The 26,933-nt window shown below is 39.3% G+C and overlaps 1 protein-coding gene across 6 annotated transcripts in view; it reads left to right on the forward strand.

The window, feature by feature from the left end:
* TNFAIP8 (TNF alpha induced protein 8) overlaps positions 1-18,743 on the forward strand; it is a 68,784-nt gene extending 50,041 nt beyond the window's left edge. For 4 of the 6 annotated variants that reach the window (XM_037374041.1, XM_037374042.1, XM_037374043.1 and 1 more), the window contains one exon: positions 14,299-18,743. In XM_037374041.1, the coding sequence (XP_037229938.1) occupies positions 14,299-14,864 (566 nt within the window). In that variant the 3' untranslated portion in view covers positions 14,865-18,743. Of the gene's footprint in view, positions 1-10,313; positions 11,697-13,179; positions 13,383-14,298 lie in introns of those variants that run through there. The other 2 variants (XM_037374039.1, XM_037374040.1) reach the window with 2 other exon arrangements.
* Positions 18,744-26,933: the final 8,190 nt, after the last annotated feature.

Here is a 26,933-nt window from a genome sequence, read left to right on the forward strand (position 1 = left end):
GCTCCATCTAGATGTAGGCACTAGAATCTGTCAGTAAGAGCACTGACTTAAAGCTGTTTAAAACCATTAGACTCTGGAAGCAGCTCTGCATCTCTCCCCTTAAAAATCGAAAGAATGGTTGGTTTTATTTTCCTGGGCAAATCAGAGTAACCTTTATGATAATCTATCCGGGAATGGGTTAGGTGGCCACTCTCATTGCTTCCTCTATGGACTCAATTGAATGGGTTGAACACCTGTTTTTTGTTGTATACCATGTTTGGAAGTCAATATGGAGTAGTTGTCTTCTGCAGAACCCTTTGTACTCCATGTATTTGGCTATCTTTTCCTTGTGCAGCTGGAGCAGATGAGGAAGCTAAGCTAGGTGATAATTTGAGCAGAGGCCATGGGATAAGCACTAGCTGTAGCTGGTAGGTTACTGCAGAGAATCACTGGAACTATTAACAGGTTAATAATTTAGCTGCAATTGTTGGGTTGAATGCTAGATTGCTTTGAGAAAATTCCATTAATATAATTATACTTATGCAATCAAATATTTTAATCCATTGCAAACTTCAAGACTCATACCTTTAACTTCAAACAAGATGCAGTCCTTTGAGCTGTCTGGTCAATAGAGAGAATCATAGACTAACTGAGGCTGCAGGGAGCTTCTGGAGCTCATCAGGCACAACCTTCCACTTCAGGCAGAGCCAGCTTCGACGTTGGATCCAAATTCAAAGTTAGATGAGGTTGCTTAGGCTTTCTCCAGTCAAGTTGGTAGCGTCTGCGAGAGTGGTGGTCCCACAGTTTCTCAAGCAACATGTTCCAGTGTTTGACCACCCTTGCTACAAAGGTGGTTATTCCTAATGCTTGTGTCTGTTGCCCCCCGTTCTTTTGCTGTATATCCTCAAAAAAAGCCTGGCTCTGTCTTCTCTGTAACTATTCAGTAACAGGTTAGGTGCAGTGGTTAGGTCCACATTAGCCTTCAGGTTGAGCAAACCTAGAGCTCTCAGCCTGTCCTCGGTATCATGCACTGCAGCTCCCTAACCATCCCAGTGGCTGTCTGCTGGACTCGCTTCAGTTTGTCAGCTCCTTTTTTTGGGCGATATGGTGGACTCCAAAACTGGACACAGTACTCCACATATGCAAAGATAGTACTTTGTTTTGAAATTCTGTCAGTCTTTTCCATCATGCAGAATTGATTGTTGCACTGGAGACTTAGTTTCCCTGCCTTCCTTCCATTTATCAGTGGATGACAGCATGTGCTATATTATAGTACTTCTTAGACCCTTGGGTTATTTTTTTAAGGAATTTGCAAACTTTGCACTGTCATAAATGAGAGAGACTTTAGAGATCAGGGAGGAAAAGTCAGTGAATTCTGGAGAATCAAAAGAAATATCTGGGTAAGGGAAGGGCCTTGCACCTCCATTTCAAAAGGCTGTATTCTGTGTCAGGATTCTTTCTAAGTGTAGCAACGGGCCAAATCAATGGCTTCTAAGAATAATGAGATGTGCCAGGGCTAACATAAGGAAAATGTAACGCTCAAATACTAATTGTAATTTGTAATTTTTATTCAACAGCATACATCTTTCCTTTAATCAGTAATGATTTCTCATTTGGTCAAGTCTTCTGTCAAATGTAACAGTTTCATAAGTGTTCTTAAATACTGCTTTTTGAGAAGCAAATTACTTCCCCTCTCCACTCTCTCCTCATGCATTTAAAGTCTCTATAAACACATTTGGGTAATAATTAAAGCAAATTAAAACTGTATTGCAGGTGTTATTTCAACCTTCTGGAGCAATTTTTTCTTACAATTAGATTGCAAAATGTGGTAAGAGGAGAACATATCATAAAGAGGTGTGAAAGAGCTACTGATTTTTCTGCTACTTTATGAAACAACTTCTGTTTTTCTGTACCTCACACTCAATAGAAGAAGTAGTGTTTCATCAGTTTCAGAAGAGAACAGTTTCATCAATTTCATAATGGCGTTAAAGCCAGAATGACTTGTTTTTCATGTTTAAGGCTTAATTTTTCATGTTTGCATATTAGGTAGATACTTCGTAGATCCGGTGGTAGCACTGTCAGTAGTAACAGTTGCTGTATATAACTCTGTGAAAGATTTTGAGTGCTTTGACTGTTTCTGCATTAATAAATAGCACCAATCTGATTGTTAGTCATACACGCATTGACCTTAACATTTTTTTTTTTTGTATTGTGGGAAATCTGGAAGTTACAGGTTTTCATGTTTTCTCTGTCTGCATCTGTGGTTTTTAATGGTAGGTGTACACTTTTGTGGATGCATCTCCATCATGACAACTGAATACACTGTGGGTTAGCGGTGTAAATGCAACTGCCAGCAACTTGGTAATTTTAACCAGAACATCAGCAAAAGCACAAGCCTTAAATCTGCTGTCAGTTGTACACAGTCTTGTTTTGAGTGACGAGGAGAGAAACTGGGAAAGCTGTACTTTGAGAGTTTCATTCTACATTAATCTGTTTGGGATGTTTTTTCATGCATTTTGTTTTTCTTCATAAGATTCCCTGCCTGGTTTGGGGTCTGGTTTGATTCAGTTTCATCATGTGATTCTGTGTCGCACTTCTTTTTTGTGGTTCATTTCTAGTGCTTGGCTGGCTAGCAGTGAGAAGTAGAGAGCCTGCGTTTCTGCATGGCGTGGCAGATTCAGGCTGGGGAACTTGGGATCCAAAATCTTCACCACAGATCTGTTTCAGCAGAAGCAATGTAGAGGACTGAATAGACACTGTATAAACTAATGTATTTTTCCCTACCTTTTGCTGAATTCAGTATTGATATTTGTAACTATACAGATCAGTAATGAAAGATCAAATAGTCTGTTTTGCATTGCAATGGAGGAAACCTGCACTTCAGTTTGACATATGATATACAAATGCTAGGGTCTCTGCAGAGGGTCCTGTTCCTGCTGGCAGTTTACAATAATGAGGCTATAATGCTGTAAAGTGGCAGTTAGCATTTAGTTTATTTGAGAGCATTTATCCTTGAAAGGTTTGTAATTTGAAATCCAGGGACATACTCTGAGATGTATTTTGCATATCTATGAAGGTCAGTACTGGCAGGTTTCTCTAAGGCATTGGTAGCTGACTGGTGATTTCAGTGGACCTCTAAGAATGTGCTACCCTCAAGTCTTGATCCCAAAATGTTTACGTTTCACTTCATACAGGAATTAACAAAGCACTGAATCACTGCATGCACAGACAAGCTTCCACTTAATTAACTTCATTAAGGTGTGTAGAAAACTTTGACTTTGAAAAATGCAGAAATTCCATTGGTTTAAAACTTAAAGCTTTTGCTTTTACTATGTCCACCTTATGAAACTCCTCTACAAAGATAATTTTATTTATAGAAGGAAGAAAATTTTGCTTTAATATTCGCAAAAGCAAGTACACGACACTTGAGAACATTTCAGCTACTGATTCGAAGGGCTGCTTTTTCCTATGGGCAAAAGAGGAAATGAATGAATATTCCTGTTCACTTAAAAAAAAATTGTAATAAAAATATTCCCTTAGAAGTAGTGATTTAGACTTTACTTCAGAAACTAACAAAGAACGTGAAACAATGAATTGTGAGTTTGAGCAGCTGTGAACAGAAATAGTGGGTACTTCAGGAAGGGGTAAGAATAAAGTTCGGCTGTGATGTCTACATCTGTGGTAAGATGTCTTTGCCAAGCCCACAGCTTTGTCTTCGATGCTGGAGATCAGAGATTTAGAAGTCTGTAATGCAAGGTGTTATGTTTAAACTAACCTTTCTTTGCAACAAGCAGTTGGTTTTTTGTAGTCAATGGGAAGAGACGTAAATTGTGGTGGATTTTGATCAATGCGTTTTGGCTTGTTACGTAATGCCGTGCGGTATGGGAGATGAGGGTAGCAGTATCATGGCGGGGTGAAAAGAAGCTGTTATTTTTATTTCAGTGCAGAATTGGTGGTGTTTAACCACCTAAGGCCTTTCATTCTCCGAGTTCAATTCTGCATTCCCTCCTTCTTACTTGTTGGTTAATAATCATGAAAATCTCAAGCAAAACAACCTTTCCTGGTGGTGAAATCCCTTCATAGCTGATCGGTGCTGTTCGTCACCTACTTAAAAATGCCATTTGATGCCAGTGTACAGTACAGAAGCCAGACATTTAAATTCTGCAGTAGTCAACGGCTGTAAAAAAAGTACATTCAATCTCCGGCGCCATGCCCTAGGGAGTGAACTACAAAATAGATGCAGGTTTTACAGAATCACAGAACAGTTGAGGCTGAAAGGGACCTCTGGAGGCTATCTAGTTTTAGTCAGTCAATATATTTGCAACATTTACAATTAAATAGGATTGCTAGTGCTCTGCTAAATATCAAATTTCTGTTTCCGAGTAATACTACTTCCTGACATAAAAGAAAGTAACAGTGTCACACATAATGTTTAACAAGAAGATACAATTTATAAGAAGAACAAGTTGCTAACATTAGTAAAAGACCTGGTTTTTTCTCTTATGCTTTAAATTCTACTAGGATTTAATGACATCAGTGAAAGCAAAACCAAACTCTTAAGGCACATGGGGAGGTGGACCTGTGCTTTGACAGTCTTAGTTTATGCTTGAGAGTTTAGATGTTGTTAAGGCAAAGATTTTAAAGGTGGGGGTTTTTTTTCCAAGTAAGTGTTACAGAAGTACTTTGCATACTTTATCAGATGTTCTGAGCATTGGTTTCAAATTGGAGATGCAAGGAATAAAGCAAACCAAGTAAAACAAACAGGAGTCAACGCAAAGCCTGCAAAAGATAGGTTGTGCATTTGAGCCCTGGGGAGCCTGTTCTGAACTGACAGCAAAGGGGGTAAGGGAATGAAGGAGATAAAATACTCTCAGCTTACATTCTGGCTTTTGTGTGAACCAGTGTGGCCAGCAGGACCAGGGCAGTGACCGTCCCCCTGCCCTGGGCACTGCTGAGGCCGCCCCTCGAACCCTGTGTTCAGGTCTGGGCCCCTCTCTGCAAGAGGGACATTGAGGGGCTGCAGCGTGTCCAGAGACGGGCAGCGGGGCTGGGGAAGGGGCTGGGGCACAGGTCTTGTGGGGAGCCGCTGAAGGGGCTGGGGGTGTTTAGCCTGGAGGAGACTTCAGAGGGACCTTACTGCTCCCTACAGCTCCCTGCAAGGAGGCTGTAGGCAGGTGGGGGTCAGTCTCTTCTCCCAGATAAGTAGGAACAGGACGAGAGGAAGTGGCCTCAAGTTATGCCAGGGGAGTTTAGATTGGATATTATGAAAAATTTATTTACGGAAGGGGTGGTCAAGCACTGGAACAGGCTGCCCAGGCAGGTGGTGGAATCACCATCTCTGGAGGTGTTTAAAAAAGGCATAGATGTGGTGCTTGGGGACATGGTTTAGTGGTGGACTTGGCAGTCCTGGGTTAATGGTTGGACCTGGTGATCTCAAAGGTCTTTTCCAACATAAATGATTCTCTTATTCTATGATTTCATTGCTGGAAGTTTGCATGAAAGTCCTGGTAGATGTACTATGGATACAGAGGGAACAGGCTGCGGCTACTAAATACTGGGGGGGGCGGGCAGGGATTAAGACATAGAGGGTGCTTTATTTTGCCCTTTGTGGAAGAGGAAAATAAGGGAAATGCATGTTAGCAGTGGCAGCGGAAAAGACCACTATGGCCACCAAGTGTAGTCCTCCATAATCACAGGTATCATGACTGACTGGTGGAGAAGAGTAGACAAAGCATATATTGTATGTACAGTCATGCATGTAATGCCAGAAAACTTACCCTTCATGCTATAAAACAGGAAGGCAGGGAGTGAAAAATTTACAAACTGCAAGAGAGATAAAGGGTGTCACTAGCGTCCCAGGCCAGAAGAACAGTCAGTATCTGATAAGTAAAATTCTTAGATGGCATATTTTCTTGTTTTTTAGAATCTGTTTCAGTGTTGATACTGAAAAAAGAATATACTAACCAGACACCTGAGACTTGAGTGTCCTGGGAATGATTACTGGTTTTTTTTGTCTATCTGGCCTGTAGCTGTGGCAGTCTTCACCATCTCAGAGGTTTCTTTGGAAAGACAGAAATCAAATTATGTGCCTGTGGGGCACGTGTCACTTAGTGTCTCAGGGCAACCAGTGGAAGATACAAGACTAAAATATATATAAACAAAATGTAAGCTAGAAATCCAGCCTTTTTTCAACATTAAAATGAAAGAGGGATACTGGGGGACTCCCATGCCATCTGCAAGAAACAGACAGGGTGGCATACAGGTCAACATTGAGAACAGAGAAGCCCAACTAGAAATGCATGGAAAACATTATTTTCGAAGCCTTTGCAAGATTATTCACAAACCTGTCATGTGAACTCTCTGAAGCCTCTGCTGTGGCTTCCTTTACATGCTATTGAAAATATATGCCCTTTGCATTTTGACAGTCAGGTTTTCTACCCGATGCTTGTAAATTGAGTTCCCCGTTCCTCTCCTGCCAGATTGCCATCTTGTCCCGACCTTCCAGTGAATTATATTTTTGCTACATATAACTTAAACTTCCTCTTAACTTCCTCTCCTGCCCCTTTGTCAAATTCAAGTCTCTGCAGTAGATTCAAAGTTCCCCAGGGCTGCTGGTCTCAGGACTTTCCCTTCTGCATTAAAGCCAGACGCTCTCCTGTTACACTCTAGTTCCTGTGTCTATAGTTAAGCGTTTTTTGTGAGAAGGCATTCTTTTTGCCAGGGTGGTTGTAAGAGCAATTAAATGCCTTTTTTAAAACTTTAACTTTTGATAAAACATTCAGTTCTAATGACCATATTATTTTATTGGAAGTGCCACTTGGGTTAGTAAGCTTGGCACTGTTGCCTTGCTGCAGTTTGGTACGTGTTTCTGCAGGCTGGATTAAAAAAACCCAAAACAGTACCTGTGCCATTTGCTCGATAAGAAGGACCTAATGATGCTTTATTTCCTATGAAAAGATTTGTGCAGTATTACTGTTGAGCGTGCAAGGACACCTGGTAGATACAGAGGAACTTGATATAACCCTGAAATAGCCAAAACTGAAATACACAGGCTGGGTGTTTAATACCACAGCACCTGTTGTTACATTCCAGCAAGGATAACAAATGGTGGCAAAGGAGTGAAATACCAAATTAAGTTCATGACCCCTCTCTGTGTGACTGTCATTTTCTCTGTTTAATGTCCAGCATATTTTAAATTCTGCTTCTCTTAAGAGCAATCATCAGAAGTTAATCTGATGTTTTTTCTTCTTGTTAAAGCTGCACTGTTCATTAAAATACATGCAGAAGCTCTAGGAAAAATGGCTTTTAAGAAAGCTTTTAATATTTCTAAATCAGCTACAGTATATGTATCATGTGATACACAGGGTGACTGTGGGAAGCACAGGCATGCAAAACCAGAATAACTTGTTGGCACAGACTGCTCTCATGGGACTGCAAAACTCTGCACATACATTCAAGTTGGATATAGCATCTTTCCTTGCCACACTACCCAGCCTTAACCTCTAGGTACTTTCTTTGGCAATTCTTCTCACCTCTTGATCAAAAAAGTATTTTGTTTTCCATTTTCTCATGGTTTGTTTTTGGTTTTGCAGCTAGAATGTGGGTCATCTTTTGCCATTGGTCAAATTTTGGACATTTTAGTACGATAAAGCTAGGATTGAATAGCAAAATCAGGAAGCATATATAACAATCTATGTGTTTTGCAAACCTACAGGCAATTACTTCTTCAGCACTTAATATTGACTCGATCCCACAGGTGTTTGCTAGTTTTTCTTTTTTCTTGCCCATGTTCTTGCTGGTGAATGTATGCAGTATGATTACAGATTAGACATGCAGTGGATTTCAAAAAAATGCTTGATTAGCCAGATTTTTTCCAAAAATTGATTAAGTGTTGCTTCAGAGTGACTTGCAGCTTCAGAGCCGACTTCCAAATTCAGTCAGCCTGCTCATGCAATATTTGCTATGCATTAGGTGTGGCTTCAGATTGGGTATTTTTTCTTTTGAAGGTCTTCCAGTGTGAATGTTAAAATTGGTACACATTGTTTGATGTATTAACATTCTCATAGTATGCTCAGTTTGTAAAGGTTACGGTGGGTGAGAATTTAGTACAATTTACTTGTGCTCATTAAGAGAACTGTAGGCAAAGGTTACTTACCTTTATGAATGAATGCTTTGTATGCACTGAAAATTTGTTTCAACTGTTTTCTGGTTAAAATTGATACTGATATATAAATTGCCCTTTTTTAAAAACAAGGTGCCAAATAAAATATTTGCTCTTCAAATAAGGAACATGTGTACCAGACTCAAAAAAGTAGAGATGTTATGTGTAAGAATTAAGTACTGTATAGGGCCCTTGTTTGTTGGGTTGGGTTTTTTTTCTACTTCTGCTGTTTGCCCTCTGGGTTTTCCACTGCCTGATCATGCTTGCCTGTGCTATCTGCCTTGTTGCAGTCCTTTTCACAATAAACTCTGTGGCTGGTCTCTTCTAACCCCTGCCATCAGTCAGTTTAGAAATTGCAATCCCAGTGTCTGAGGCTGAAGAGTGAAAGCTGTCAGAGCACTGTCTGGTCTTGCAGGTCTGGTACAACCTTCAGTTTTCATCAGCTTTTGAAAAGCCAACAAGTGAACAGATGCTTGCAAACGCAGAGACTGGCCAGTATGCTGAAGTGGCTGTCTGGGGACTGCTGTGTTTTTGGAATGATTTCTACATTGCATCTACTGTATCTGTGCTTTTAGAAAATGTAAATGTGTAATGCATCTTTCACCCAGGAAACTTTGAAGCACATGGATAAGAATCACAACACTGACTCTTCTGTTTAAAAAAAACCAACAAAACACACCACCAAAAAATGTTCTTTGAAACTGTGACTCACTCAGGTGGTTATTAAGAAGCAGCTACAAATCATGGTGGCAGCTAGAAAAATCAGCTTACCTTATTCATATCTGAAGAATTCATAGTCTATGTCCTATCGCTCGTTTTTTTTAAATCTTATTGTCACATAATAAGCACATTATGAAAATTGTTACAGCTCTGGTAATAGGCATATGACTCTATTTTAACTGCCTGTTCTGTGCTTCAGGACTTGTTCATTCACTGATGCTAGCTCTTGCAGTTTACCACCATTGGAGCTTTACCTTACTGAAGTCATGTGTTTATACACGAAGTCATATATTTATACACCTCAGCTTACTTACTTTTTTTGAGGTTTCTGGTCTTTATCATTCCTGAAAACAGGGGTAGCTCTGTAGAGACCCAGAAAGCAGAAGGCACAAGAAACAGTAAAAATTCAGTGATTATTTTTTTTTTTTTTAATCCCTTGATATCTAGTTGATCTAATGACTTTGGAGGTGTATGACTCATGGTCACATACACTCAGAGAGAATAGCGCTGTCAAGTAAGCTTGATTTCAAGTTGCCTCCCTCAGGGAAATGATGCTTTCTCACTCCAGGAGTCTGACTGAACATGGAATTCATATGGCATGCGCGGGCTTTCAGCTGTTGTTCTCACCCACGGCCTGTAGAGAGGCAAACACACTTGTCCACACAGGATGCCTGGCAGGAAATGCGTTGCCACATTTCTCAAAAGCTACACGATACAGTCTTTTAAATGTTGCCTGAAGTGCTGTTGCTGCTCTTACCTCATAATCCCATGCAAGTGTCCTTTGTGCCTTGCCCAAAAAATCCTGTCATTTTTGGACCTTGCGCTCCCACGTACTGGTGCAGTACATGGTGTGCCAATCACTAAAATGAGAACTGGGTCACATGCAGCAGTGATTATTAATTGCTTCACAGTACATTTTCTGTTCCACAGGGACTGTTGTATCAACATACCAGGTACGTACACTAGAAATGCAACTCATGTCAGAAGGCTCAATTCTTGACTTGCCTGTGGAATGGAAGTTTTTACTGGGTGGTTTTTTCCTGGTCTTTCTGTATTACAACAAGCTTAAAAACACTCAGTGACTCAAATATTCATTGTCAACGTACATGAGTTTGAATACACTCAACGGCAAGTGATGTTGAATCTACCATCAACTGTTATCTCGTGGAAGAAACACTCTGCCTTGATTTAAGGCAGTGAAATCATCTGAATCAACTTTTTTTTTCTCCCAAATACTTTTTTAGATCAAACAGAACCAAGATACAGGTGGTTTGGTAATAGGCATTTGCCTGAATACAATGGGAGGTGTACTAGCTTCCATGTCAGGGAAAAGTCAGCATCACAGCCTTAAGTAGTAGCGTTCTTGTACTTCTGTACCAGTCTGCTGAGAGTTTATTAACCCACAATTCTCAATTTTCACCAGAAGTTTATATTTCCACCACAGTTTTAAGGAAACTTAAAAAACACGTCAGGTAAAATATTTTGAGGAAAACACATCCGGAATGCTACATGCCCAATATTTATTGACTTCAACATGCAAGATACTGATGTTAAGCACCCTGCTGTTGGTTGCAAAAATTAAAAGTTTCAGAATTAATGACCTCCCAGCTTTCACAGGAGGCAGTCTCTAGCAACTTGTTCACTCCTCTGTATCATAAATCAGAAGACTTTGCAGATGTGCCCATTATCGCTAAGATCCTGTATATTTTGAAGTAAAGGAGGCAAAGTTTCCTCTGAGAGCCTTTCGCCTTGGACTGCACTCCCCTGTGGAGGGCAGCTCTACTGAAGATAGTCATGTTTATTTGTTTACATTGGACAAAAAATGACATCCCATTGATTTCAAAGGGGTATTTTTTGATGAAACACTTTTTAAAAGTGAAGTGTAAAACTGCACAAGAAAGAAATAGGAAATGTAAAGAGCGGTCATGAGGAAAAACTATCTGTGAGATAATGAAAATTAGTGGGATTACCTGCTTTCATTCTGGGTCTACTGCAGGCCACCAGAGAAGTGGCACGATTTGAGTTTAACGTGCAACGATAGGACCTGTCAGCACAATAGGTGTGGTCAGAGGTTTGTACATGCTGGCCAGCTACTGTGGTCACTCTTAAAAACTGACTGCGTACAGTCAACCCTAAGCAAATGAGGCTGGTTTAAGTAGTTCTCTGCATGTGGATTTACAGCCTTATTTTTTAGGTGCTCCGATCTGAAATTGTAGTTTGAAAGGTTTGAAAGGGGGTTCTGGGCTGTGCTCACGTTGGGAACAGGGGGCTGGTGACAGGTGCAGCCAGTGGCCACCCCTCCCCAGCACCCTGTGATCCATGAATCAGGCATCTTTGATACATGCAAGTGTCTGCATTTGCAGATACCAGGTTAATGTTTTAACCTCTTCTTGACACATCCCTTGCTCTTCCGAGCCACAGGACCTCCTTCTCCGCCATTTCTGCTAATTGTCCCGGCTGTCAGTTAGCAGTAACAGCTATTGGTGTTGCACTAGCTTGCTCAGCAGCGCAATTTCCTTTCAGCTCTCTTTTCAAGGAAGTGAAACCACTACGATGTATTTTTGCATTCTGAGGTACCAAAGCAGCATGAAGCACTGCAGGCGGGAGAGAAAGGTAGCTGAGAAGAGCTTCTGTTATGGTGAGGGGCAGAACCCCACGTTCACTCTGTGATAGCTTCTGACAGCATTTCAAAGCACATCATAAAGTGTGTGCTGGATTTAGCAGAATAAATAAGCCTCACACCTGAATAATAATTTAGCAGAATAAATAGACCTCAGCTGTTTTGCCTCTCTTTCTCCTGTGAGCGTTAACAATTGCAATTCCTTTTGATGAACAAGTAAGTAATAATTTTATTCATTTTTAAAGAAGTATGTATGTTCAGTCTGAAGGAGCTCCATAATCTTACTGATTAAACTCAGTTTTATTTAAGCAATTGACTGAAATACATTTTAGGTTTTTCTGCTGTTGATAATGAGGAAAAATTCTGATCATAAAATACACATTCCTTTTTGGATTGACTGAAATGCTCAAGTATGAAATGTACGTATTTAGCGACTGAATTAGAACTCATGTAGCAATATAGGGAAAATGAGGGTGACCTCTGGTGTAGATAGAAAATAGCCCATGCTGTGTAGTCCCAAATATTGGGACAGATTTTAGAGACATACCGTTGAGTTTTAACACCTCTTGTAAGTGAACAGTTCCTGTTTTGCTTAGCGATGGTAATTAGATGTGGAGCTCTGCTTTGTCAAATGTTAAATTACATAATGTAAGGAGGTTTTGTTGAAAAACTGTAAAACTTTTAGAAAACTGTCATCATGTTTTCAGTTTCTTGAATTTGATACTTTGCAGGCTGTTACTTGTAAATTGTTAGAACCGTAGCTTGCATGACTCAGGAGGCAGGTTGCAGATTTCTGTTCAATTACAGTGGAGCTTCTGTGTGATACAGTTAGCACTTTATAAGAACATGTGCAGAACATTTTAAAATACGTATATATTGTAGGGGGGGGGGTCTTTGCAGATTTATGGAAGGTACTTTGAAACAACTACTGCTATTAGTATGAACATCTGTATAACTTTGTGGACTGTCAGAAAGAAGATATCATGAGCAATTAGTAAATTGGAAGGCTTTGAGAAATAAAAGTTATGAAAGAACTATCAATATGCCTGTTTTGGAGGGAAAAAGCTTTTGTTCATCTGTAGATTTTTGTAAAGCATTGGCAGTTGAGTTCTAGTATTTGACCACCCTTTGAAATACTTTGTTTTATTTGAATGGTAACAGTTGCAGGTTTATGTTTAAAAACACAAAAAGTGAATCAAGTATTTTCAGTTCTGATTGACTACTTAGCATCTTCAACGGCTTCCTGTATCTTTGTGGTTGAGAAACATGCCAGTCTTGTGATCTTGAGTGCTTTGCCCAAGATAGTTAACAATGGGTTCTTTGGTTTTTGAGTGTCCTCATGTAGTAAAGATTTTAAAAAATGTACTCAAACACTTCATGCTTCAAAACAAAATGCATGTATGCACTGAAAGTCTTTAGAAATAAATCCACTTGAAAGTTTCTGAGGTAACAAAAAAGGAGCTTGTTGTTAAGTTTGTCAAAGCTATTTTTAAAGAAAAAAATACAGATTTGTTTTACATGTCCTGAAAGACAAGTTCCTTCTATTTGCTGGAACCCTAGAGGCACCCTGTGTCTCAACACGCCCAGCTGCCCAAATACAAACAGTTAGGAGAAAACCTTTTCCAAATTCAGGGGCTAACTGTTTGGCATCTGCATAGTTTTATGTTTTTATTAAAAGAAAAAAAAATGATGTTTCCAGGCGCTGTGTTTTCAAAGCAAACCCTCCATATGTGAAGTAGATGTAAGCAGATGAAGCTGGAGGCTCCAGGAAAGCTGCAGTATAAAGGCAGCCATCTCCCACACCATTCAACCCCAAATATGAATTCACATGTGCCCTAGTGGAGAAGGAGCTGCAAAAGCAATGTGCTGTAAATAGTTGACACTGGCAACAGAACATGAGTGGTAACATTTCACAAAACAAGCTTCTGAAAGAACGTTCTGGGTCTTTTAAGTATTTAAAGAAATTACAAACTGGTCACTGGGTATATTGGTGCAAGCAAGCATAGTCTGGGAGGTGGAAATCTTTTCTAGGATCTACTTTATTGGTCTAATAAAAGGTCTAAAGGAGGATTTCTGTATAAGGTTATGCTAGCAAGTGTTAGGGCAGTACCTAGACTGTTCATTTTTGGCTATTTCTGCATTGAGTATAGGACATAGTGTTACTTTATACGTGCTTTCTTTCTGAAATGTAGCTTCTTTACATTGCATCCAGAGAATCTCGGTATTGTTTGCTGACAAAGGATTTTTGTGTTTGTATTATATTTTTAACATATATCTGTACATATGTAGAAATAGATAAAAATATAATAGATATGTAGGATCTGAATTAAATCATGTAAAATGCTAATAAGGAAAAAATCTTACAATAGTTGATTCACTGAATTACTGTCTCTAATGGAGTAGCAGTGGTAATTGACATGACATTGGGATAGTCATGGCTTCAGATTTTGTTATGAATATGATAATCAGATCAGACTTAAAACTCATTTGATCAAATATGGCAGGTTTATTCCCTCAATTTGAAATCACATGAATCCATACATAGGATATAAATACACAAAAAATATTTTTTAACATGTTCTATCTCATTATGTGTTTTCTCAGAAGTAAAACGCTCTAAAAGAATGTAAACCTAAAGACAACAGAATTTTGGGGATTGGAAAGATGGGGGTTTCTGCAACTATGTACATAAGTTTTGCATTACTTTTGTGCACTTAGTAGGACTAATACAAACAGATAGACATGCAAATATTCCTGAATTTACTGTCCATAATATGTCTAATATGAAGTATTGACTGCATACCTTTCCCCTCCGCAGTGGCCACAGATGTCTTCAACTCCAAAAGTCTGGCCATTCAGGCCCAGAAGAAGATCCTTGGAAAAATGGTGTCCAAATCAATAGCAACTACTTTGATCGATGATACGAGCAGTGATGTTTTAGATGAGCTCTACAGAGTGACAAAGGAATATACACAAAATAAAAAGGAAGCGGAGAAGATCATCAAAAACCTCATTAAAATAGTCCTGAAGTTGGCAATTCTCTACAGGAACAACCAATTTAATCATGATGAAATAGCGTTGATGGAGAAATTCAAGAAGAAAGTTCATCAGCTGGCTAAGACTGTGGTCAGTTTCCATCAGGTGGATTATACCTTCGACAGGAATTTTTTGTCCAAACTGTTGAACGATTGTAGAGAGCTACTTCATGAAATCATTCAGCGTCACCTAACTGCGAAGTCACATGGACGCATCAACAACGTGTTTGATCACTTCTCTGATTGTGAATTTTTGGCTGCCTTGTACAATCCTTTTGGACCTTATAAACTCCATTTGCAGAAACTTTGTGATGGTGTCAACAAAATGCTAGATGAGGGGAACATATAAGTATGCCTGTGCATTATTTGTAGATGGCACACTGTTGATTTATGAAGGAATAAGGGAGCATGCAAAAAAGGTTTTTTACATTATGAGAAATATTTCCAAAATATCTTTTATTAAATTGATTCCTTATTATGACCTATATGCACAGTCCATCTGGAAGAAAGGCTGCACATGACTTTTTTTACTGTGCTTTTCCTATAGAAACAGCTGAATAAAGAATAAAACAGAATAGTCCAAATAGAGTAACGGTCTGCAAGATAGATACACAGAACAATATGCTGTCAGACAATCCACATCTTTCATAGATGTACAGCATTATTTCTAAACTAACAGAGTCCACTAATGTTAGTAAGAGACTATCATGGTGATGGTACACTCTATAATTTCTTTATATGTGAAGTATGTATATTTGATTGATTTGTAGTCTTTTATGCTCTCTGCACAGATCATAGCTTCCTAGTGTTGCTCTTACGAAGCAGTCAGTTCTAAATATTATCAGTGATGCTGTCATGTGGAGTCTTCACAGCCTTGTTCATCTCTGGCTCGGTGGTGTCTCCTGTCTGCAAGGGAGAATCTGCCAGAGATCCTTATAGGCCCGCACAGATGCTTGCTTCTTTGATATTATGGGGATATTTGAGGAATAAGCTACAGTAAAATAGCCTAACTGGGGAAGAGTGTTCCCTAGAAACCACCTGTGGTACATAATTTTAACTCTGCCTATGATAAAGTAAACCATAGTGACTTATCTGTGCAATTCCTTAAGATACTAAGAATACTGCTAGTAGAATAGAATCAGTCTTTTGGGTTGGAAGGGTCACAATTCTTTTTTGGAAAGGTGTGAGTCAGTATATTTTATATACTAGGCTGATGTGTATGATGATGTGAATTCAGAAAGCTTGATCATCTGAAAATAAATTCCAAGCTTATTTGCTTTGTGTACAATGAAACTAGAAACAGAAATTAGTTTTATTGTTGTGTTAGATACTATTTAACTAATGGAAAAATGGAATCTTGAATAATCTTTTTTTCTTCTTTTCTCCCCTCCTACATTTCATCCTTCTTTTTCTCCCTCATCTTCTCCCTGTCTTACCTTTGGGGGATAAAAAAAAAAATGTGACTTTCTAGACACTGTAATGTACTTAAAAGCATGAAGTTGATACATTTCAAATACCAGAAGGCTTTTTGTTAGGAAGCATATAAAGAATTTGCTGTTTATTTAATTGCCAGTGTTCTTGCTGTTTGCTGTGTCCTTTTGTTTTAATAAGTAAACCAAAGAATATTTGCACTCTGAACTTTTCATGCCTTTTTTTTTCCCCTTGTTGCATTTTAAATTATGAAAAGCAAACTGGGCCTGTGCAGGCAATGAAGGCATTGCAGCCTCTGACATATGGCTTAAGCATTACTTGTGATTTTTTGAGAGAGAAAATTCACTTTTATTCATGTATGTTTGGTCACTAGGCTCTGAATATTCCCAGGAAGGTGCCAGAAAGGTGCCAGAGAAATGTGTGTTCAAAATGTCAACTCATTTTATACAAGCCACTAGTGTCCAGCAGAGAGACAAGGTTAATGTACTACTAGGCTGGAACAACTGGGAATGTAAGGATAGTACACTGGAACTTGCCAAGAAACAGATTATTAGCTTGACATCTGAAGGAATACCATTTTAAGATCCCTTCCCTATGTTTTACTTAAAACAGTAAATATGTTGTACTTTTGTCCATCAGAAGTCATGTATAGGAATGCAACGTCATGAGGAAAATCCCACATATTGTAAAGTTTCTGATGTATTTGCTCCACCTATTTCTTTTATTTCCCACCTAGAAGGAGAAAGCTGTTTGTTTTCTTTCCAAAGTCTTCTCTGAGGTGAGAATAAGAAGGAACTTGACTTCTAGAAATTGGAACCATTTTCTTCACAAGTCCTGTTTCTAAATGGTGTTTTGATTCTCCAAAATAGCATAGTTTATAGTGAGTGGTAGCAGCGACTGAAAGTAGGACAGGATAGCACCTTGTTTAGAATCAGACATAATAATACGTGTAAATAATAAAATGGTGTAAACCATGACACATCTTCTTCAGCCATGACCCAGAATATTTTGACTGCTCAAATCGGAATTTTCTCTGAGACAAAAATTGCTTAAATGGTCTTTGTACATAGTTGGCGAACACCTACTTACATGTGTATGAGCCATATTGTATTCAAAACTATGTATATTTTCAGTAACACAGTAACTTCTTACTCAGCTGCATTATCTGGCCATTTACTTTCTAGAAAAAGTAAAAATTGTGCATGGAGATCTGACTATAAGCATAAAAATTTGACAACTAGTATTATATTTAGCTATCATTATATTTAGCTCGCAATTTAGTTGTATTCTTCTGAGATGCTGTAGGTATAGTTCTTGTCTGGCATTCATTTTCAGTTACAAAGAAGTGACTTCTGTAATCATGAAAGAAAAAAATTGTACTGGATTTCCAAAGACCTACCTTTATAAATAACACAACATAGCACTCAAGCTGTGTACTTTTGCAGGTTTTTTTCCCCCTGCAATACACATAAGTAGTGGCTTTAATTATCAAAATTCAGAAATAAATTGATAGCATTTTTCCTTGTAATACACTTGTTGTATTAAAACATTGACCCTGTAGCAGAAAGTTAACATGAGTTTAGAAAAGGTTACAGTAGTACTGTTTAATTATGGGTAGCATAATGCCATTATGCTGTGTTGTAAAACTGATGCAACACTGTTTTAACAGGGTAAAAGTTACTAGTATATTAAAATCCAATCATCATGGATTCATTTTACAATAGGCTTTTAAATCTTAGTACCCTAGGTGGTTTGTATTTGTAACATCCTTTCAATGTTTAGCTAATATGTAGGGCCTAATGCCAACAAAATGTATGTTGGTGAAGCTGTGGAAGTTAAAACTAATGTTACAAACTTGTAGATGCATTGAAAAAGTGGTAAGGCAGACCCGGGATACCTTTTGCAAGACATAACTGTGCTCTCAGCCATACAAAGAAAAGATACAGGGAGGTTGTCATGGCCATTTTGTGTGTACCACCTCAAAAGGGATTCACTAGAACTTTTGCCCACCCCTTAAGTTAGTGTGTATTTGTGTGTATGCACAGACAAACAAAAATAAACAACTGGGTAAGTTACAAGCCTTATTCTTGAATTCCCTTGAGATTTATTTCCATTTAGAAGGTACAGAGATTATCAGGATTCTGGAAGCTTTTAGCAACTAGTGTGTTGTGGTTTTGTTTTTTTAGGGTTTTTTTTGTTTTTTATTCTTTAGGAAAATACCAAATCAGATCTCATGTAAAAAAAGATTCACCGCCACCCATAAAGGAAATTCCTGTAAAATAAAGGAGTGAGGAGATAGCTAATCGCTTTCTCACATCTCTCCCTAAAAAGATAGCATTATTTCATGGAAGCAGTGAGCTGATTTTGATGGCAGTTGGCTTCAGTTGCTTTCCAGCCCCTTGTTGTAGCTGTAACAGCTATAATGTGACTATTCAAATGTAAACGAGAATTCTGCATGAACTTATCAAGGGACCAGAATGTGTCATGATCTAGCAGAGGAATCCACACTACTCCCAAGTACATCATTGTCAAAGATGACAAGCGTTGTAAGGAGGACAGATAAACTGCACGTTGTATGGGTTTAGATAGTAATCTCTGTGATGAGTGTTCACCATCTGGTGACTTGCTACCATAGCTTTCCTTTGGCCTTACACGGTTTTCCTGCCCTTCCAAGCAGAACTACTCTTCAGACAGGTCTATTCCTTCCCTACCATTTCACCCCAAGATTATATTGCAGTGCGTGTGCATCTAAGGAGACCAGTAGATAGAATATGTTACCCACTTAATGAAAAAAAAAAACCAAAACCAGCTTAATACCAGTTCCACTGGGTTTTTTTCCCCAATGTAACTTGAAATCTGAAAGAATAATCTACATCTTGATTCAGTTGTTAATGCTGTTTTGGATATAATTTATATACTCCTTAGTACAGTAAGCACTTAGCTGTGATTTCAGCACCTGCATATCTGAGCCTTTAAAAAAAAAGGTTGTGCATTTTAATGTTTTACAGAGGGTATACTTCAGCATGATCATGAAGATTCCTGTTTGCATAACCATTTGCAGAGAAGCTTTTTTACAACTGTTTTTCATTAAGATATGGGCAGGTCAGCCAACATTCATGGTTAAGTGGCAAACATCTGTGCTCTGGATAAAACAACTGTCAAAGGAGATTATCGTTGTCCAGAAAGGTTCTGTAATGTCTTGTTTTTATGTTTTGCACATAAATGGAACTTCTTTTGCAAGTGGAAAGTTTCCTATCTATCTAGGGAAAAAAATAATTGCTACCCAAAACCATGCTGTGGCTATTACTCAGAAAGTTTAGACTAAGTAATGTAGTTGTTATTTCCAATTTGTTAAAAAAAACCCACCACCCTTGCATTCACTGTTACAGAGAATGAAGTTCTAAAAAATGAATGCATACTAAATTATTCAGACTGAAGTTTGTATACTGCTCTTGAAATTATATTGCAGCTTTGTCACTTATATTTATAGTATTAAATATTTTAGGTTTACACATGATTTGTTTTCCCTCTATGAAAATAAAGGAGTAGCATTGCCTTACAGGCTATGTCTAAAAGATCCCTCTGTTACGGTAGCACTTGTTCTGTATTGCAAATAAAGGTTTTTTAATGTTTAAACCACAAACTGCTGAAGGGACTTACCTTCTCTTAGTATTCAGTTTTACTCTTTAATGTTCTTGTTCCCAGTTTTAAAGCTGGTATTTACAGGCAGGACATTTGCCAATCAATACCCGCTTTTCCTTGCAAGCTTGGAAATGAATGAAACTGACATAGATCCAAACAATCTGTAAATTTCTGCTTGCTGTCACAGTTTCTGGAGGAAGGTTCTTTACATCATTTCTTTCTATCAGGGAGAAAATTGAAAAGAGGTAGTTCATAGCTTTGCAATGTCACATAATTACCCGGTATCAAGCAAAGCAGCAGCCTATAATGATTAAGAATAATGGAATTAGGGAGGTAAATGACTTGCCCAGCTTTCCCAAGCAACCAAAACCTGTTTGCTATTTGTTGTTCTCCCCTGTGGGAAAGTCCTGGTATGGTAGGTGGAAGACAAAGGTGGAGTTTCCTACCGTTACTGTGATTTAGATATAAATTACTTTTGCCATCACATGTAAGACCTTCTTCCACTGTCTACTCTAAAAATCATTAACACTGGATTTTAAAATCATACTTTCCACTGGCTTCATGACAAATTAATTCCTATTTCAGTTTGTATTAAATACTTAGGTTTTAAGTATGCTTCTATTATGCACATAAATACAAGCTGAAACACAACAGAAGTCAGCCTTGTGTACTCTATCTGATTTTCCTAGGTACCTTCTTTTTTTCATCAGTCAGTAGATGTTCAGTGTGCTATAAAGAAACAACTTGGTCAATGTAATTCTGAAGGTTTTGAGAAAATTGTTCGTTTTTCACCCAGTTGTTGTACAGTTACTGCTGGCACCTTTTCAGAGTATCAACCCCACTGGTCTTTAAACATGGCAACCTAAAGCTTTTCATTTGCAACACATCTGTGGGGCATTTTGAATGAAGTTTTTCAGAATTCATTTACTGTTGATTGTTCTGGCCAAGCCACAAAAACATTGTTACATGTAAATCATGTAAGGTTTTTTAATACAAAGAGTATGATGGTGTAGATGGAATAAAACATCAGGGCCCGTATACCACCAACCCTTCTTTTCTTGCATGGGAATGGCAATGAACCAGTTCTACTCATTATGGAACAGTGTTGAAAAATTACTTGCCATTTGTGAGCAGAATTTAGTTTCCTTTCATTAGAGAAATCTATTTCAGTAGCCAGGCTTGGCTTGGGTCCTGAGAAGAAAGTCCCCTTGCTGTTTATAGACTGCTGTTAATTAAGGGTTCCTGTGACATGAAAGGGTTCCCGGGACAGCCTCTCCCCATTCCAGAAGCACTTAGATGATGCTTTCAGTTTATTTCACTGACTGGATTTGAGATACTGTGTGTTTTTGCTTTGTTTGTGGCTCAGTTTTATTTTGTGGAAAGTCAAGACCTGCAGCGTTATCATCTGCTAGGCCTGCTAAGAGATTGCAGAAATAAAAGACTTTGAGCCGGGGGGAGTAAGTGCTTTGGTCCAGGGACATGACATGAGATCAGCTGTTGGTTTCAAGAAAGCTGGTTCTGTATCTCAAGGATCTTGATAATTCAGCAACAGAAAAGTGATCTCATCCTTGGAACTAAACTGAGTGTCTTTGCCTAACTGAAAAGCTATCATCTCAGTTACAGGCTGCCTAACTTGATTTCAATGGTATGGACACTCCCAAAGGTACATTTGCTGTGCCATCATGTAAGAAACCATTACGGAAAAGTGGTAAGGAAAGCTCAGCAGTTTTCTGGGACAAAGGGCTGTGATCAGACAAAGATCTCATTAAGTTTGCTTTGCCATCTTCACCGTGATAAGGTCTACTGCCTGCTGTAAGCACAGGCATTTGACTTTGCCTAAGACAGTATGTTTAAACTTACAGTTCCAGTATCCTATGCCACTGCAACCCCAAAGCTAGAGTTGAGAACTCATGCTGCAAAATATGAAACAGGGAAGGACGCCCTTTACAAAACAGTATCAATGAAAACTAGTTTTTTGCTACTCTTTGGAGCTGCGAGAACCTTGGCTGAGGAATTCAGACTTCCCACCTCATTCCTGATAAGCAAAGCAAGTGCTGAAGGGGTGGGGCTCCTACAGGAAAAGGCATTGACGTTGCTACTTTCTTGACCGGCTGTTCTCCATCTACCCGTCTTGATTCTCAGTGGGCTATTGCATACTTCACGTATTCTTGACTAAAACTGCTCGTTACTGCAGGTTGGGGAGGAATTCTCACCACAGAATATAGTCAAGCTGAACCTGTGGTGTTTGGCTTTCATTTGCATTTTAAGCTGGCAGAGTGGGTATTCCTGAGAGACAACTGGAAGTCTGCTATTTATCTGGGGCGAATGAATATGTGTGCTGTTGTGCGCACAGAAAGCTTCTGTAACATTGGGATTAAGACCTCTATAACGCCCTTGGTGGCAGCTTGAGCGAAGGGGCTGTTTTAGGAGGCACAGTTTAAAAGTGGCTTGTGTGTATGTTTTCTGTTTATTAAAGAAGCTGCCTGATTTATTCTATGAGCAGAACCTCTTGGAATTTTTGGCTGTTCTAAAGCTCAATATGGCTGTTAACTCAGGAAGCAACTGCACTGAATCAGTTTTCTCAGGAGGCATTTCAAGTCTTCCATCTATTCATCAAAGCTTCAGCTCATCTGCAGAGTCTATTTACCCGTAACTTGGTAGTGGTGCCAGTATCCATCTGATTTCTGCAGAATGCGACATATAGTTATATGCTAGTCTTTTTACCTCTTAATGTAGTCCATGTGGTTTTAATTCTCCTTTTTTTGCCTTCAAGGAGACCAAGTTAATGGATTTTTCATGAAGAAACATTTAGGATAAAATGGAGTGGTTGTGTTACAGGAGCAACACCATAACCTTTTGCTGGCACCTCTCTAACCTGCACAAGATGTATTTTCAAAGCTGTATATGTGCACAAGCAACTACTTTCTGCTTAGTGAGTTTGTTCTACTAATGTGTTCCTACATACCAGCTCAGCAGTCCACCAAGCCCTGACTGACCCAGGGCTTCAGAGTCCCTTAAACCCTAGGTCTCTGATGGAATAAAATGGAGAGTTTCCATAGTGCTCTGCTTGTGCCCCCAGCATGGATTTTCCACTTAATTGAGTGGTATGTGCAACAAATGCCAAAATTAACGTTTCTTGCCAAAACGGGGATGAGACCTCCTGTGATGTGGGTTGTTGACGAGAGCTACAAAAATGTTTGCATTTACATTTGCAGTTGGTTCATAAGAATATACCTGCTCTTAACTACAGAGTAGGCTGTTCTTAAACATCGCATCAGGCAAGCTGCTTTGCCGGTTCTAGGAGTGACATACAGTGGACTCAGTGGCAAGAAACCCCCCCACGTAATAACTGCTGTAGGCTCAGAGGAAAATAAAAGAACACGGAAGAATGCAAGTTGGAATGGAAATACTATTTGCTGTTCTACAGGTGATAAGAACCAATAAAAACACTGTATGCTAGCTATGATGAGTTCCTCGGGGGCGTGGGGGGTGGTTCTATCACCAGTGAGGGGGTCTATCACATAAAATACTACACCTAATCAAAGGAGTTTTCTCTAACCACTTTCACTGGGAGAGTAATTAGTCGGGTGAGCTGGGATATACGGTTGGTTTGTATGAGATGAACATTTGTGGCCAGCTCAGGGCTGCGACCTTTCAATGACCTCTCTGCACTGGCAGCCAGAGGATGGCTGCAGAGAGAAAGGAAATGGGGACAATGACCTGGCTGCACGTGAGGCCTCTCTGGTCACAGGAGAAAACTTGATGTCTTCAAAATCCAGGGCACTTCTACAGCACTAAGGCTGTGGGGAAGTACCATCTGTTGTAGGCCATACTTTTGTAGTGTTCAGGGATGGGTGGTACAGTTTCTAAAATGGATTCAATATCTAGTCGTCGGTCATGGCAATAAACACCTGTTTGCCCCCTTTCCTCACATTTGTAGATAAATCTTTGTTCCCAGGAAAAATGCCTCTAAAAATCTCTGTGAGCAAAACCATTCACAAAACAAATAAAATGAGCCTTGAAAAATGAGCCTTATGGTCCAAACAGATCTTTTAGCAATACTGAAAAATAGAGTAAAAGCAAGGCAGTCAATTCTTTCATTCACCCTGAAAAAAAGGTTCCAAGGTGCTCACCATCTATAGCAGCAGACAGTAGAAAACATTTCTTCAGTCAGATTAAGACTTCTACAGTATCCACAAAATATGCAAACCCAAGTTTATAAATGAGGCAAAGCCAAAAATACCCCCGATTACCTAACCTGTTAGTCAAAAAAGAATTACTTTAGAACATAAACCAAATTTATTTTACTGCACAACATGAAAATTCCCTGTTTATCGAAGAATTTACCTGCTCTAGGCATTGAAGCGTAACAGAAAAAACCATAATCATACTCAGTATTACAGGATTCTGCTTGGGGTTTTTGGCAAATATTTGCTGGTGTAAAAAGCCTGCTGTATAAGTGAGTTAATGACAATTGTATGTTAGTTCACACTGCTCACTAAAAGACCAAATAAAGTGACTTGATCTTCCTTTTTGACTCACTTATTTTGCTACCAGTTTCAACCACTTTAAGCCCTGTCTGGCTGAGTTTGTAATCTGGATATTCTGCTATTAATCTCCCATTATAGCTCACTCATTCAAAAGTTGGACACCTGCTATCAATGTGTGGCTTGACACCTACTCCATTCAAGTTTCCACCCAACCTCACCCCGCTTTGGTTAACAGTAGTGGTGTTTTGCCCTCATACTTTGTTTCAGATTGATGCAAATATTTTCTGATAGCTGTATGACTTTGGGACCAATCAGTTCTGACTGTTAAAGTAACCCATCAAACCCCTTTCCATTCTGAGTGGTTCTGTTTTGGATCTGTTTAAAACCAGACAGGTTTAACTTTAAAAAAATAAAATATAAACATGATGTACTTTCACTCCAGTGCTCTTCCCGTTGTGTTTTCAAAAAAAAAAGTCTGTTGATGAAACTTCAATTTTATGTATTGTTTTGAAGTGTGGGCTCTTTGCTGATTCTAATCCCAGTCTATGCACAAAAATGAGGAAGCTATGAAAGATTCTGACTTGTTGAGAAGGCCTGTTTGTTAGCTACCTAATGAACAAATCGTGCTATAGAAATACCTCAGGGCCTACTCAGGGTCTGATCTTACTTGGGGCACATGCCTACTAGCTTCCAGACAAATTCAAGAGCAGAGCCTTTTCCCTGAAGAGCCCATCCTCTTAAAAAAAAAAACAAAAAGAAAAAAAAAAAAAAAAGGACAGGCAATACTACAGAACTTGAAAGTCTAAAGCTGAAATGGCCTGTTCAAGATCACTGAAGAGGCCATAACCAGCACCAAAAATGAACCAAGTTCTCCTAGGACTAATTTATAGCCATGTACACAGAACTATACTGCTTTAGATAGATACAATTACATAAGGGATTAAGCAAATAAATTTGGTGGTGTAAGAATGACCGCATTAGATCCTGTATTTTGTCTGAACTAGATGTTTCCAGGAGTGTATGCACAGTTGACTGAGAATTTGTGCTGTTTGTTTGCGGGCATCCCCCTACCCTAACAAATTACATCCTAAACTTGCTGGACAGTACAGAAACATGCCCCTAACACTTCTAATAAACACGTGCGAGTAAGAGTACCCAACACTCAGCAGATAGCACGCTGGCTACACGCTGCATCAGTGCAAGGCTCTCTTCTGTGCACTGTACCTTTAAAGGTACACGGTGTGTCACGGCCCTGTGGCGGGGCCAAGCCGGGTGGCTCTCCTAGCAGCCAGCACTGCTCTTGTCCGGTAGACTTCCCTTCCTTTTCCCAGGTGCGAGCCCAATCCCACAGGGTAGCAACAATAAACAAAATATTCAGTGTCGAGGCTGAACTAAAGCTCACCGACGGTTATGAGCTCAATCTGTTACTTCCTCAGGAAGAGCAGTCGCGAACTGACTCACAGCTCCGCTTTCCCGGGAAACAGCTTCCTCTTACTGTGCAGCGCAGTACAGACACATGTTTTTTGTCTGTATTTGTCTGTGTATTGCAGTCTCTCTGCAATACACAGCGAACTGCACCGGGCCTCCTACTGTTGGGAAATAGCTCTTGAGTTCGGCTGCATTCAAATGAAATAGGTAAACTTTGGAAGCGTAACTAGTTATGAGGCTATTTTGTGCTGATTAATACAGTGCCAGAATAACACACATCCAGTGCAAGGGGTTGTTTCTGTGTACATTCAACAACACTTCCCACACTTAAAACTTACGATTTCTTGTAGACCATTTATTTGTCCTGTACCTGCCTCCAGAACAATTTCTTGTAGTTTCCTATATATATGAATAACGTGCCTATACAGCCAGAGGAATGCCACCACACCAGTGCAACTATTGGAGAAGTAAGACCACTGTGTGTTAAAAGCAGTGTCCCTTTGACTCCATCTGTGAGTGAGCCTTTTTAAGGTTCGTTGTATAAGAATTTCATTACTTGTGGTATGTAGATATATGTAGATAAATTTGTCAGTTTTACTGTAGCACAATGGTCCCTCTAGTGCCCAAACTGTAAATTGCAATTATAGTATTCAACCCAATTTCTCCGGTGAAACTGAACTCCATGTAATAAAATCACAGGCGATACATCTTGATTCCTAATACTTCTAAAGGAGTGAATGTTACAGACTATATGAGGTCAGAAACGCAAATTTCTTCTAGTTTAGAAGTCTCCAAATAGCTATCACTTGGTTACCTATCACCTTCCTTTAGTGCAGACAGTAAACCATTTGGCAGCCAAGGATATAATCTCCAGCAACACGAACAATTTTTCTTTCTACTAGCTCCAGAAATAATCTGAACTTTACAAACCTTACAAGAAAGGTTAATAAGGAATTAAAGTTCATCTGTGCAGAGGAAGTATCCAGATGATTTCCCCAACCAAATAAGCTAGTCAGTTGCTCTGAATTCCGGGCACTCCTTACACCATCCTCTGGTGTTCCCCAAGCACCTCCTAAATTTAAGACAGACAATGCAAAGAAGCAGGGAGTTTGCAGCTCCCAGAGGCTCAGGCTTATGGTGCTCTCAGCCAGGAGAGCGAGCAAGTAAGAAGGAACAGCTGCATAAGATCCCTGCCCATAGTTCAGATAAAGTTTGTCATCACTTGAGTTGTGTGGGTATGACTGGGAAAATCTGAAATAAATCTACTGCCAAGATCCAGAGCAATGGCCCTATGAAACTCCAATACAATCACATTTTAAATGACACGGTCTCATATTAGACCGTGCCTGCAATGACACAATCAATAGTCATGTTCGTTCCTAAGTAACCCACCAGCTGGCTCCATGAGACACAATCACCCCTGCAAG

This window comes from Falco rusticolus, chromosome Z, assembly GCF_015220075.1.
Source record: "Falco rusticolus isolate bFalRus1 chromosome Z, bFalRus1.pri, whole genome shotgun sequence".
NCBI lineage: Eukaryota > Metazoa > Chordata > Aves > Falconiformes > Falconidae > Falco > Falco rusticolus.